The sequence below is a fragment of the Nyctereutes procyonoides genome, unplaced genomic scaffold, assembly GCF_905146905.1.
Source record: "Nyctereutes procyonoides isolate TBG_1078 unplaced genomic scaffold, NYPRO_anot_genome, whole genome shotgun sequence".
NCBI classification, from domain to species: Eukaryota; Metazoa; Chordata; class Mammalia; order Carnivora; family Canidae; genus Nyctereutes; species Nyctereutes procyonoides.
The window spans coordinates 16,607,819-16,620,382 of record NW_026575134.1 but is presented as its reverse complement, the minus strand read 5'-3'; the positions used below and the strand labels follow the sequence as shown (position 1 = coordinate 16,620,382).

At 39.0% G+C, this 12,564-nt stretch overlaps 1 protein-coding gene across 3 annotated transcripts in view; it reads right to left on the bottom strand.

The window, feature by feature from the left end:
• DNAJC2 (DnaJ heat shock protein family (Hsp40) member C2) overlaps window positions 1-12,564 on the bottom strand; it is a 38,508-nt gene that overhangs the window by 6,117 nt on the left and 19,827 nt on the right. For all 3 annotated transcript variants that reach the window (XM_055300761.1, XM_055300762.1, XM_055300763.1), the window contains exons 5-11: window positions 8,726-8,824; window positions 7,502-7,643; window positions 5,762-5,842; window positions 4,775-4,840; window positions 4,412-4,503; window positions 4,211-4,332; window positions 3,361-3,510 (exon numbers count right to left, since the gene is read on the bottom strand). In XM_055300761.1, coding sequence (XP_055156736.1) covers window positions 3,361-3,510; window positions 4,211-4,332; window positions 4,412-4,503; window positions 4,775-4,840; window positions 5,762-5,842; window positions 7,502-7,643; window positions 8,726-8,824 — 752 coding nt within the window. The remainder of the gene's footprint in view (window positions 1-3,360; window positions 3,511-4,210; window positions 4,333-4,411; window positions 4,504-4,774; window positions 4,841-5,761; window positions 5,843-7,501; window positions 7,644-8,725; window positions 8,825-12,564) is intronic.

Here is a 12,564-nt window from a genome sequence, read left to right as displayed (position 1 = left end):
ACGTTCTCAAGAGATTCCTAGGTGGATGAAATGCATGGCCTTCTGACCATTACCAACCACACTCCTGGGGCTCTCCCGGTCTGCCCGCAACACAGAGCTGTTACCAAGACGGGGGAGGGCAAAACAAAAAAGGTGATGGCGTGGAAGATCTCTGGATGGTATAAGTCAGGATGATTCCTCAGAGAACCACTTACGAAATTTTGTATGACGACTCAAAATTCTGTTAGGCTGCCTCCTCTTCTTTTTTTTTTTATTATATTTATTTATGATAGGCACACAGTGAGAGAGAGAGAGAGAGAGAGAGAGAGGCAGAGACATAGGCAGAGGGAGAAGCAGGCTCCATGCACCGGGAGCCCGATGTGGGATTTGATCCCGGGTCTCCAGGATCGCGCCCTGGGCCAAAGGCAGGCGCTAAACCGCTGTGCTACCCAGGGATCCCTAGGCTGCCTCTTTTATCTTTGTGCTGAACTGTAAAATTTTAAATGTGAAATTAAAAAAAATTCTAATCCCTCCTATTCCTTAACACATTACATTATCTTTTTATCATTGATAGACATGAGAGAGAGAGAGAGAGAGAGAGGCAGAGACACAGGCAGAGGGAGAGGCAGGCTCCACGCAGGGAGCCTGACGGGGGACTCGATCCTAGATCTCCAAGATCATGCCCTGGGCCAAAGGCGGCGCTAAACCACTGAGCCACCCAGGGATCCCATATTAGAAAAAGTTTAAGATTGTGCTCAATGTCTCCCATTCCTCACTTTTCCATGTTTCCTTAATCCACACAGTCTGGCTTTCACGAAGATCCCAATGCTGCTTTTACTGCTGACCCGTCTCTAGTGTCCAGAAGCACTACTGATTTTCTTCCTACCTGCCTGGTCACTGCTTCCCTGGCTCCTCTTCCTTTATCAGTATTTTATTTTATTATTTTTTAAATATTTTATTTATTTATTCATGAGAGAAAGAGAGAGGCAGAGATGCTGGCAGTGGGAGAAGCAGGCTCCCTGCAGGGAGCCTGATGTGGGACTTGATCCCGCGACCCCGGAATCACACCCCAGGCCGAAGGTGGTGCCAAACCACTGGGACACCAGGGCTGCCTGTTTATCAGTATTTTGAGTAGTGTGTTTGCATCCTCCATCCTCCTCCCTCTTAATCCTTTTTCTCGGTGATCTCACATGGTTCCTAGTGGCATGGAGATAAAGACTGTTCGAGATCCCACTCAAACTCCAGGCTTGTACGCCCAACCACCTACTCATAATTACTACCCGAGCATCTCAATGCGCTCAACGTGTTCTAAAGTCAACTGGTACAGGTGGAAATGGCAGGAGACTGAACTCATTTCCTTTCAGCTTTTTCCTTTGTTTCCTATTTCATTCAATTACATCATCATCCACCTAGTGCTCCACGCAGGAAACCAGGACTATGTAAATCCTCCTTTACTAACCACCTCCAAAATATGATCAATGGCACACAGGCAGCAGCCACGTCTATCTCCTAAATACTCATTCATTTCCTCCTTTTCTATTCCGACCCTCTCAGCTGAAGGCACCATACTCGGGATACCTGGATTACCTGTTAAATCCTTCAAGACCTGGCTCCTTACCTCTTCGGCTGCCTCTTGTCTGGGTGCTTCCTGAATCTCTGCATTCTTTCTGTGTTCCCTGACATCTCTTATCTCTGATCTCATACATATACTGCTTCAATTGGTTAAATCCTACCAGATCCAAAAGCCTGCCTTGACTACCATTCTTGTGGTACTTTCTCATCCTAGTGCTCATCATAATGTGTTTGGTTTTAATTCTCCATCATTAACCAGATTTCTAGAAGGCAAAGACCATATCATCATTATATGTACATCAATTTTAAGTGCTTGGCACATAATAAGTGCTCACCAGCTATCTGATGAATCCATGAACTCCTGCTAGAAAGGAGCAATAGAAGAGTTACCTAATGCCAGAACACTTACCCTCATTTATGCATCATCTCTAGGTACTATTCACACTTTCTATTTTCTAATTAGCCTTTTTAAGTTTTTACAGATTTCTCATATGCCAAATGTGCTAAATACTGCATGTGAATAATCTCATCTAAACTTCACAACTCTACTACTAGGTACTGTTTCAGCTACTGTATAGATGAGGAAATTGAGGCACAAAGGCTGAAGGGCCCGCAGACAGTAAGTGTCTGGTGGAGAATGACTTCAAACCCAGGTAGTTTGCTCTCACACATACTCTATCACTATGATCCAATGCATCCTTCTCAAAACAATTTCCTGGGTGAAATCCAAGGAAAATACTTCTTTTTTTTTTTTTTTTTCTATTTTATTTCCTCTTGCTGACCAAAAGCCTGAAGAGGCCACTTGTGCTTTTATTTTGACTAAACTGTTTTCAAAGCTTACTGATGGGGCAGGTTAATTTCAATTACATTATTAAGTGAAGATTCAGGATGGTATAAATTAAAATATATATCCAATATCTAGGGCCTCTGGACGGTGACATGGAAGAGAATGTTTCCACACACAGTAAGCACTTACACACTCGCTGAAGTTAACTCCGTGGAATAGTACACAATACAGTATGGCAATCTCTCCCTATAGCTTGGCAGTTCATTAATTTATTCATTCAGTGCTATTCGATAAAAAATAATACCAGTCTCTAACTTTACCAGTTTAAAATGTAAGAACAGCTCTTGGGCAAAACTACATTTGAAAACTTCTGGGATTTTTTGGTCAGTTTTTAGTGAAAACTATCTGAATGCAAAATACTAGTATTCTCCCAAACAAGATCTATTTTGATAAAAATGAAATCTTTCAGCTCCTTAAAAAGAACTCAAGATTAACTTCTAAAAACTTTTTCTAAGATAAAAATAGACTTAACTCCAATAAGGAAGCAACCAGCCAAAACCAAAGTCCGGGACATTAGCAGAACAAATGATCTGGTTTTTCGACAAATGAACGGAAATGAGAAACAGGAAGAGAGGTGGTGATGGTGGGGGGACCTGTCACAGACACAACTGAAGCCTCTGTAATGATCCTCTTTAGATCCTAATTTGAATAAATCAACCACACAAAGACATTACTGGAATAATCAAAGACATAAATACAGACTATTAGAATAATCGAACAAGATTATTTTAGGTTTGAAAATAAACACGATGTTATGTAAAAAAAACCCCAATTACCACAGTTGCCTACTGAAATATGCACATGTGAAGTTTTTAAAAAGTGAATTTAAAGTTATTTAAGAAGTTTAAATAAGATAAAATGTGTCAGTTTATGTTTGCACAGTGGAAGAAAAGAAAAATTCTTAAGTCTACTCAGCAATTGGATTTGTTACCTAGTGTTGGTTCAGTCACAATCTGACGTACCTTGCAGGAGTTTCGAAGTTTTTGCCTTTCCTTCTTAATGGCTTTTTTCTGGATATCTTTTTCCTTCTTCGCCAATAATGCCTGTTGTCTAACTTCCTCCTCTTCTTTCTCTTTAGCTAACCGAGCAGCTTCTAACTCAGCTTGTCTTTGCTTTAATAATGGAAAATAAAATCATTTTAATAAGAAACTTAGAATTTCTAAATATCTATAATCGTATTAAAAAATCAACCTTAAAATAAATTAGGAAAAAAGGTGACATGTCAAGTTATGGAAGACTGAAGGTTGAACTGAGAAAAGTAGCTGGTACAGTTCTACATTTATTAGAAATGTAAAATAGGCCCATTAGAAATAAGCATAGTATTTTTAAAAAAATTTTATTTATTTATTCATGAGAGATCCATATAGGAGCCTGATGCAGGACTCAATCCCGGAACTCCAGGATCATGTCCTGAGCCAAAGGCAGACGCCCAACCGCTGAGCCACCCAGGTGTCCCTAGAAATAAGCATAGTATCAGAGGATATATACGACATGCTTCTGCTTAGTAAGAATTTGCTGGTAAGGAATATCCCTGTAATTATCAATGGTAACAACTTATTAAGATTTATTCACACAACACCTAATTCTCTACTTCAAGATTATAGTTGTTTTTAAAATAGGCTCCACACCCAGCATGGAGCCCAACACAGGGCTTAACTCATGACCCTGAGATCAAGATTTGGACACTTAACCGACTGAGCGACCCAGGCACCCCTCAAAATTATAGCTTTTTACATAGATCTGAAGATTGAAGATTTTATGAATGCTTAAAGCCCAACTTCATCATCTTAGTTTCATAAGATGTCCTCTTACTTTTTCTTTAGCTTCTTGCTCCTTCCGTTTTGCTTCTGCTTTTGCTTTCTTTTCTGCTTCTTTCTTGGCTTTTTCTTCTTCCTTAAATTTTTTAATTCTTGGATCACAGCTATATGCATTGTCTACCAGAGAAAAAGGTTAACTTTTTCAATTTCTAGTATCTGATTAAAGAACCTTTTAAAAAATATCAATTATACTTACCAACTAATGTTCTTATTCTGTTCATCTCTTCTTTTTTTCTTTGTGCCCTTGTTGCTCTGTTCTGCTTTTCAATCCATCTCCTCTCATCACGACTAAAAAACAAAATGTTGCAAACAAATTACTGAGGTTAAAATGCCATGTCACTATTAACATTAGTTAAAGGGTGTCCTACTTAATTTTGGTTGATTTTTGGGGGAATATTCATGTCAAAAGTATTTAACTTGTGAGATGGGGTCTCAAAATACTACTAAAAAACTAAAAAATGGATACACAGAGAAAATTATTTAAGAAAATATATGTAGTATATTTATTCATCATCACAAGAACCAAATATCTTCCTTTATTAGCACCTTACATACATACCATTCTGCTTTTTCTTTTTCTTCTTCATCTAAATAAGAAAATTCTCTCCAAGAATCAAAATTATACCTAATATAAAAACAAAATAAAATTAAGCCAAAACAAACGAAAAAAATTTTCCTTTTAAAATTAAATTAGATGCATGTAATTCTAAGAAACTTTAATAGCAAATGGATGAGTTCGTCTTAGTAGATCCCACCCATCCTTGGCGGAACTAACACTATGCTCAAGTCATCTTCTGTTTCATCTTTCTGAAATGACTGTTATTTGGTATCAAAATCTAAAAGTACACTCATCACCCATAAATTAAAATTACAACTCCCTGCCATCTCCATTAGCTTTCTCTCTTGCCTGGGACTTGTTACAGTTCTCCCTATCTCACCTGTCCTAATCTGTCAAGTCTTAGGATAACCCTCAAAGTGGTTACTGTATCTCTGATTTGTAATCCTCTGAAGGGAAAAGAGACTATAACTGTTAGAGCTAAATTTGGTCACTTTTGTTTCACAATAATTTTATGTTTTCATTTTCTGTATGCTTAATGAGAAAATATAGCACATGTATTCTAAATTGGCCATGAATACTATCAAACATTAGTGAATCAGTTACAAAGAAGCACTGCCTTCCACATGTATTAAAGTATTTTTTAAAATAAGACAAATGAAATGTATTTATTTTTTTATTTTTTTGAAATGTATTTATTTTTATTGAAATCCAGTGGCTCCTTATTTTTCATTACCACTATAGTATGCTTGATATTTAGGGATCTGATTATTAGAAAACAGATTTAAAAAATCATAAAAGCTTAAACGTCACATAGGAGATAATATAGCATTTTGTGAAAACCTTTTATGATTATTTCTGCATAAAGTGCTTTTGTTCAGGAAAGGTTCTGTGATCCTCTTATCCTTCAATTAGGTTATGAACCAAGTATTTACTGAATTCTTAGCCTTTTAAATATGACAGCATCATAGAAATAGTGTATTCATTTACCAGAAAGAATAAAACGCATCTACATCTTCAAATGATGAATTCATATCACCAAGTTTAGGGACATTTTTTTTATTTGACCACCTGAAACATTAAAAGAGAAAAATTCAGTTTAAAATTTTGTAAAGGTCAAGAAACTAATTTATTAAAAAAGCACTTTTGGGACGTCTAGGTGGTTCAGTGGTTGGGCATGTGCCTTCAGCCCAGGGTGTGATCCTGGCGTCCCAGGCTCGAGTCCCACATCGGGCTCCTTGCATGGAGCCTGCTTCTCCTGTCTCTGCCTCTCATGAATAAGTAAATAAAAATATTAAAAAATAAAAGTTTTTTTACTAATCCCCTATAATCTCCCTCCCCTGTGACTAAGAGATGGAGCTGGAAGATGAGCAGTGGGGTGTTGAACAATGCAGGTGTAATGAGAGAGGACAAAGGTACACAGGGTTGGAGAGGAAACAATGAAACCATGTTCTCATCATCAAGTTGTCTTCAGCTCTACAAATTAGCAGCTGTCACACTGCCTATGTAAAACAGGTTTGGAAAAACCCCTTTCCTGAGCATACTTACTCCTGCCTCTAAACAGGCAGTACAAAAGCAAGGTGAAGGCCCAAATTAAAAAAATAATGTTAATAGAGAGATGATTCCCACCTCATCATCACCATAACCATTCCCCTAAGAGTCAGACTTCTCAGTTCAGCACCTCACTCATCATCTCTGAAAGGATCCCGAAGCTGTCACTGACCTATGTTTTCTACTCTATGAAACCATTCCACAACAAAATATATTACACTACTTTGTTTTTACCACCTTCAACATGATTACAAAACAAAAATGAGGAGAGTGGAGAAAATATTAAGCTGCACTAAACCAATAAGGTGGGTCTCAAACCTGACTGCACATTAGAATCACCTGGGAGTATTCAGATACCCAACAGGCATCCCAAACTCATTAAGTCGAAATCACAATTAAATCACAAGCTCTCCAGGCGGAACACAGCCATCAGTTTTTCAAGCTCTTCAGGTGATTCCAATGTGCAGCCAAGCTGTGATCTAAGGAAATCTTCCAGTGCAGATGGAATTAAAAAAAAAAAAAAAAAAAGTAGAATAGTGATATACATCACTTAAAAACGGACTTTAGGGGCACCTGGGTGAATCAGTCAGTCAAGGGTCTGCCTTCGGCTCAGGTCATGATCCCAGGGTCCTGGAATCGAGTCCTGCATCAGCAGGGAACCTGCTCCTCCCACCCCTGCTTATGTGCACTCTCTCTAATAAGTAAATAAAGTCTTGAACAAACAAACCTGACTTTAATGAAATAAATTATATATACACTAACATTAAAGATCTATCATCCTTTGTTAGAGACCCTTATGATAATGAAATGCTCCAAGAAATAGCTCAGAAAGAACAAAAACTTTATCAAATGATAAGGGGCTAAACTGAGTACATGCACATCAGTAAAGGGCGAGCAAAAGAATGGGAAGTTACTGTCACCTGAGTAATAATATTGCATTACATAAAGTCAGCTATTGCTCTTTCCCACAAAGGAAATCAGAAAGAAAAACATCCCCTGAGGTGTAAAGGAATTTCGCCATGGAGACGCAGAACTTCTGTTCAGAGAGCAAAATAAGAGCAGTATGTTCACCAGCGGGGCTCAATTCTGTAAGAGGAGGAGGAGGGAAGAGAGCAAAACTCTTACCAGAGGAAACAAGCCAATACAGCATTATGGTCACAAGGAGATCCCTTAACTCACCTAGAATTCCTTTCAAACACTGGGGAGAACACTTCGAAGAAATTGTCCTTGGCTTCACTTTTAGAAGGAACTGAGTTATCAAAAGTAGGATCTACACTGTTGAATGCCCGTCTTTTCACTGGATCAGATAACATTTCATAAGCTGAGGAGAAAATGGTAAGGTCACATCACCATGACTCTACATTTTTTTTCCTATGAAACCACTCATAGGTGAGAAAAAAAATTCCCTTCCTTAAAAAAAAGTTATTTTTCATATTTAAAAATTTTGTGTGCTTGTGGGAAGGAAAAGATGGGACTCTAACTACTGACACCTCCAGCACTTATGGGATCTAATCTCACTTCACAACTTCTTTCAGTACCTCTTCTGGAAGGCACGTAACAAAAACAATGGTTAAATACTCATCCCTTAAGAACGCATGACTCTGAGGAAAAACAAATAGAAAATTAGCTGCTAGATTCCAAGGATGTAAAAAAATCAAAGAATCTTTAGCATCTTGAGCACTGTGTAAAAATGGGCCAAAAAGTTAAGTTTGAAACATATGTACACAATTTAAAAAATTTAGCATCTAAATGTAAAATCAGGGGCTCCTGGGTGGCTCAGTCAGTTAAGCACCCAATTCTTGATCTCAGCTCAGATCTTGACCTCGGGGTTGTGCGTTCAAGCCCCATATTGGGAGTAAAATCACATTTAAGGACACATTTAGAAATGGCAACAACCTATATTAATTTGCTGAATGAAGATATGGTTACATAAACAGCAATAAACAGTCGTAGGGTCCAAAGGAGAATATAATCAATTTTTGGATTTAAATTAGCAAAACATCCGAGGAATAATTTAGTCCTACTAAGTAGCTGAAATGGAGAAACTAGTATTCTTGTTAGACCTAACACTTAGGATGAATTAACTCTAAGATGAGCTTCTTTAACAATCACCAGATGATCTTGTTAAAATGCAGTTTGTGTCAGTAGATCTGGGGTGGGGCCCAAGCTTCTGCATTCCTGATAAGCAGTCAGGTACTGCTGATGCTGCTGGTTGGGAGAACCTCACTTTGTTGTAGTGAGGCTCTGGGGCAGATTATCAGAAACAACCAGATATAACTGAAAATGTTTTGAAATGTCATGGTGTAGTTAAATTAACTACAGAATATATACTAGGAATCCAATCCCAGCACTTAATAAACATCACTACTATTAGAAATTCCGGACTCTAAAGTATTTTCTTACCTTTAGTTATGCAAGTGAAGTAGTCATTATCTCCTTCTTTTATTGGTTCACCAGCTGCTTTCCGTTTGTCTGGGTGATGTTTTAAAACCATTGCTTTATCTGTAAAACAAGCCAGATTTAGACAATTTGTCACTTCATGCATCAAAGCTAAAAATAAAGATGAAGAGCTTGGGAAGATGGCGGCGTAGGAGGATCCTGAGCTCATCTCCTCCCACGAACCCATCAAGACTGCAACTCACTCTGAAAAGGACCTGAAGACCCAACAGAACAGCTTTTTCATAGCTAAAGATGTAAAGAAAAAGCCACATTGACAGGGGAAGAGGGGAAGAGATGCTATCCAGAACCAAACCCCCATGTGGCAGGAAGGATATTTCAGGTACAGAGGTCCTCCCTGAGGAATGAGGGGATCAAGTGCCCACTGGGCTCCCTTGCCCTGGAGTTTCATACAGAGAAGAGGAGGCCCCATAACATCTAGCTTTAAAATCGGTGGGGCTTAATTCCAGGAGCTAGAAGGCTATACTAAGACTCTGCTTTTACAGGGCCAGTTCACTACATCACTCACCCTGAAACTCAGCAGAGGCAGCAATCTTTTTTTTTTTTTTTTTTAACAGAGGCAGCAATCTTAATAGTACATGGGTTGTATGTGACAGAGGTTTACTAACTACAGGGCAAATGCCAGACAGACAGGGACCTGGAGGCACTTTTTGCAGAAGGAAAAGTGCTAGCAGTTGCCATTTTCCTTGCCCTTCTCCAGCCTTGCTGTTCTGATGTTGGTGGGAGCTGGTTGTGACATTCTCCATTTACCTTGCTAACACTAGTTGCCCCACTCCATGCTCCCCTCAGAACCACTCCTCCCAAAGGCACTCACCCTAAATGACTCCTGACCCACCACACCTGGTAGGTAGGTAGGTAGCCTGGGTCATCCCCATTCACCTTAAACAATTGTAATCTGACCTCCAAACCAGCTGTGCTAGGAGCAAGCCTGGCCTCCACTGCATCCACAGTAGTCTTGGACCAGTCACAGGAGGGGGCATGCAGTCCCCACACTAAACATTTCTGGAGGGCCTAGTTCTGGTGATGAGGGTGGGGAATGCACTACTGGGCACCACAGGACACTTCTAACATAAGGCCACTACTTTCAAGAACAAGAGAGGGAGAGGACTGACCTAACACACAGACACACAGAGTAATAAACCAAGGAGATAGGAATATGATCCAAATGGAAGAGCAAAACAAGAGCCAAGAAAAAAGAGCTATTAAGCAAAATGGAAATAAGCAATCAACCTGATTAAAGGCTCAAAGTAATGGTCATAAAGATATTCATTGGGTTGGAGGGAAGAGTGGATGATTCAGTGAGTACTTTAACAAAGAGACACAAATACAAAAAACAAACTAGAGAGAATCAATGCCAGATTAGAGAATGCAGAAGAATGATCAGCGATTAGGAGGACAGGGTAATGGAAAACAATGAACAGCAAAAAAGAATTTAAAAAATGAGGTTATGTTTAAGGGACCTCTGCAACAACATCAAGTATGATAACATCTGGATAAAGAGGTCAGAAGGACAGAGATAGGGACAGAAGATTTATTTGAAGAAATAATGGTTGAAAATGTCCCTAACCTGTAAAAGGAAACAGATATCCAGTTTCAGAACACAAAGGAAGCCCATAAAGGAGATGGAAACCCAGAAGGTCTACCCCAACACATAATAATTAATTGGCAAAAATTAAAGAAAAACACAGAATCTTAAAGCAGTAAGAGAAAAGGAAACAGGAACCCGATAAGGTTGATTTTTCAGCAGAAACTTTGCAGGCCAGAAGAGAGTGGCATGATATATTCAAAGTGCTAGGGGAAAAGAATCTAAAACCAAGAATATTATACCCAGCAAGGTTACCATTCAGAATGAAAGGAAAAAGAGTTTGCAAGATAAAAGTTGAAGGAGTCCATTACTCTAAACCAGCCTTACAAGAAATGTTAAAGGGAATTCTTTAAGTGAAAAGAATAGGCCATAAACAGAAGAAAATAGTGAAAGGAAAACTTCATTGGTAAAAGCAAAGATACAGTGAAGATAGATCACCTATAAAGCTAGGATAAAGGTAAAAATACAAAAGTCGTAAAATCAATTGTATCAAAAAAATCAGTCAAAAAATACACAAAATAAAAAGATGTAAAATATGACAACATATACATAAAGCATGTGGGGGAGTAAAAAAGTAGTGTTTTTATTTTTAAAATTTATTTATTCATGAGAGAGAGAGAGAGAGAGAGAGAGAGAGAGGCAGAGACACAGGCAGAGGGAAAAGCAGGGAGCCTGACATGGGACTTGATCCCGAGTCCCCAGGATCACACCCTGGGCTGAAGGTGGCGCTAAACCACTGCGTCACCGGGGCTGCCCCAAATAAGAATTTTTTTTAATTTAAAATTTTTTTAATTTATGATAGTCACAGAGAGAGAGAGAGAGAGAGAGAGAGAGAGAGAGAGAGAGAGAGAGGCAGAGACACAGGCAGAGGGAGAAGCAGGCTCCATGCACTGGGAGCCCGACGTGGGATTCGATCCCGGGTCGCCAGGATCGCGCACTGGGCCAAAGGCAGGCGCCAAACCGCTGCGCCACCCAGGGATCCCCCCAAATAAGAATTTTAGTACAAATGGAACACACTGTCCAGTGTCCTAGAACCACTTGCGATATTACTTGCTACAATACTAAGTGAAAGAAAAACCAGCACTAAACTGCTGAGCCACCCAGGGATCCCTCCTTCAAAAAATTTTAATCATTATTTAGTAAAGTACTTCAAGTAGATTTATCATAATTTGACTATTCACTTTTGGATAGATTGCTTCCAATTTTCCACTGCTATAAATAAATGCCAATTTTAATAATTTTGTAGAGACGTATTTGCACATATTCTGGATTCTTTGTCCTTAGGATATATTTACAGAGGTGAAATTAGTGAGTGAAAATATAGAACAAGTTCCTTTCTAAACAATGGACCACTTCATACTTCTATGTGAACATGTATTTTACTGCAGCCTCACAAGCACAGGGTATTAATCATTTAAACCTCTATTATTGAGGAGCAACAATTTTTCTTGTTTCTAACTTTCATCCTTCATCTATGGAGGAAGGAAAAGTTCTTTTAGTTTCTCAGTCTATATGACTGGCTAGCTACAATAACATATAGCTAGCTGTCAATATCTATTGAGCATTTAATATGTACTAGGCACCATTTATTAATCTTCTCAATAACCCTATGAAGAAAGTGTTATTATTTTCTTCATTTTACAGAACAGGAAATTGAGGCAAAATAGTTAAGTAACCATGACCACTGCAACCCATCATCCACAGTCCCTGGCAAATCAAGCTTCAACCCAGGCAGCCTGATTCTTCAGGTTGTGCTTGTATACTGCGTCTCTCAATCCATAATGCTTGACACTAATGCTTTTTCCATCTGCTTTGATTACCTTCTGTATTTTTTCAACATTTAAAATTTTTGCTTATTTATTTATTAGAAGATCACAAGAGGGCTGGAGAGTGGTGGGGGGGGGGAGAGAGAGAATCTTATGCAGGCTCCACCCCCAGTATGATGCTCAACCTGGAGCTTGATCTCACAGATGCTGAGATCACGACTTGAGTTGAAATCAAGAGTTGGGGCGCCTGGGTGGCTCAGTCGGTTAAGCATCTGTGTTCTCTCAGGTTATGGTCCCAGGGTCCTGGGATGGAGCCCCATGTGGTGCTCCTTGCTCAGTGGTGAGCCTGATTCTCCTCCCTCTGCCTGCGGCTCTGCCTATTTGCTCCGTCAAATAAACAAACAGAAATCTTAAAAAAAAAAAAAAATCAAGAA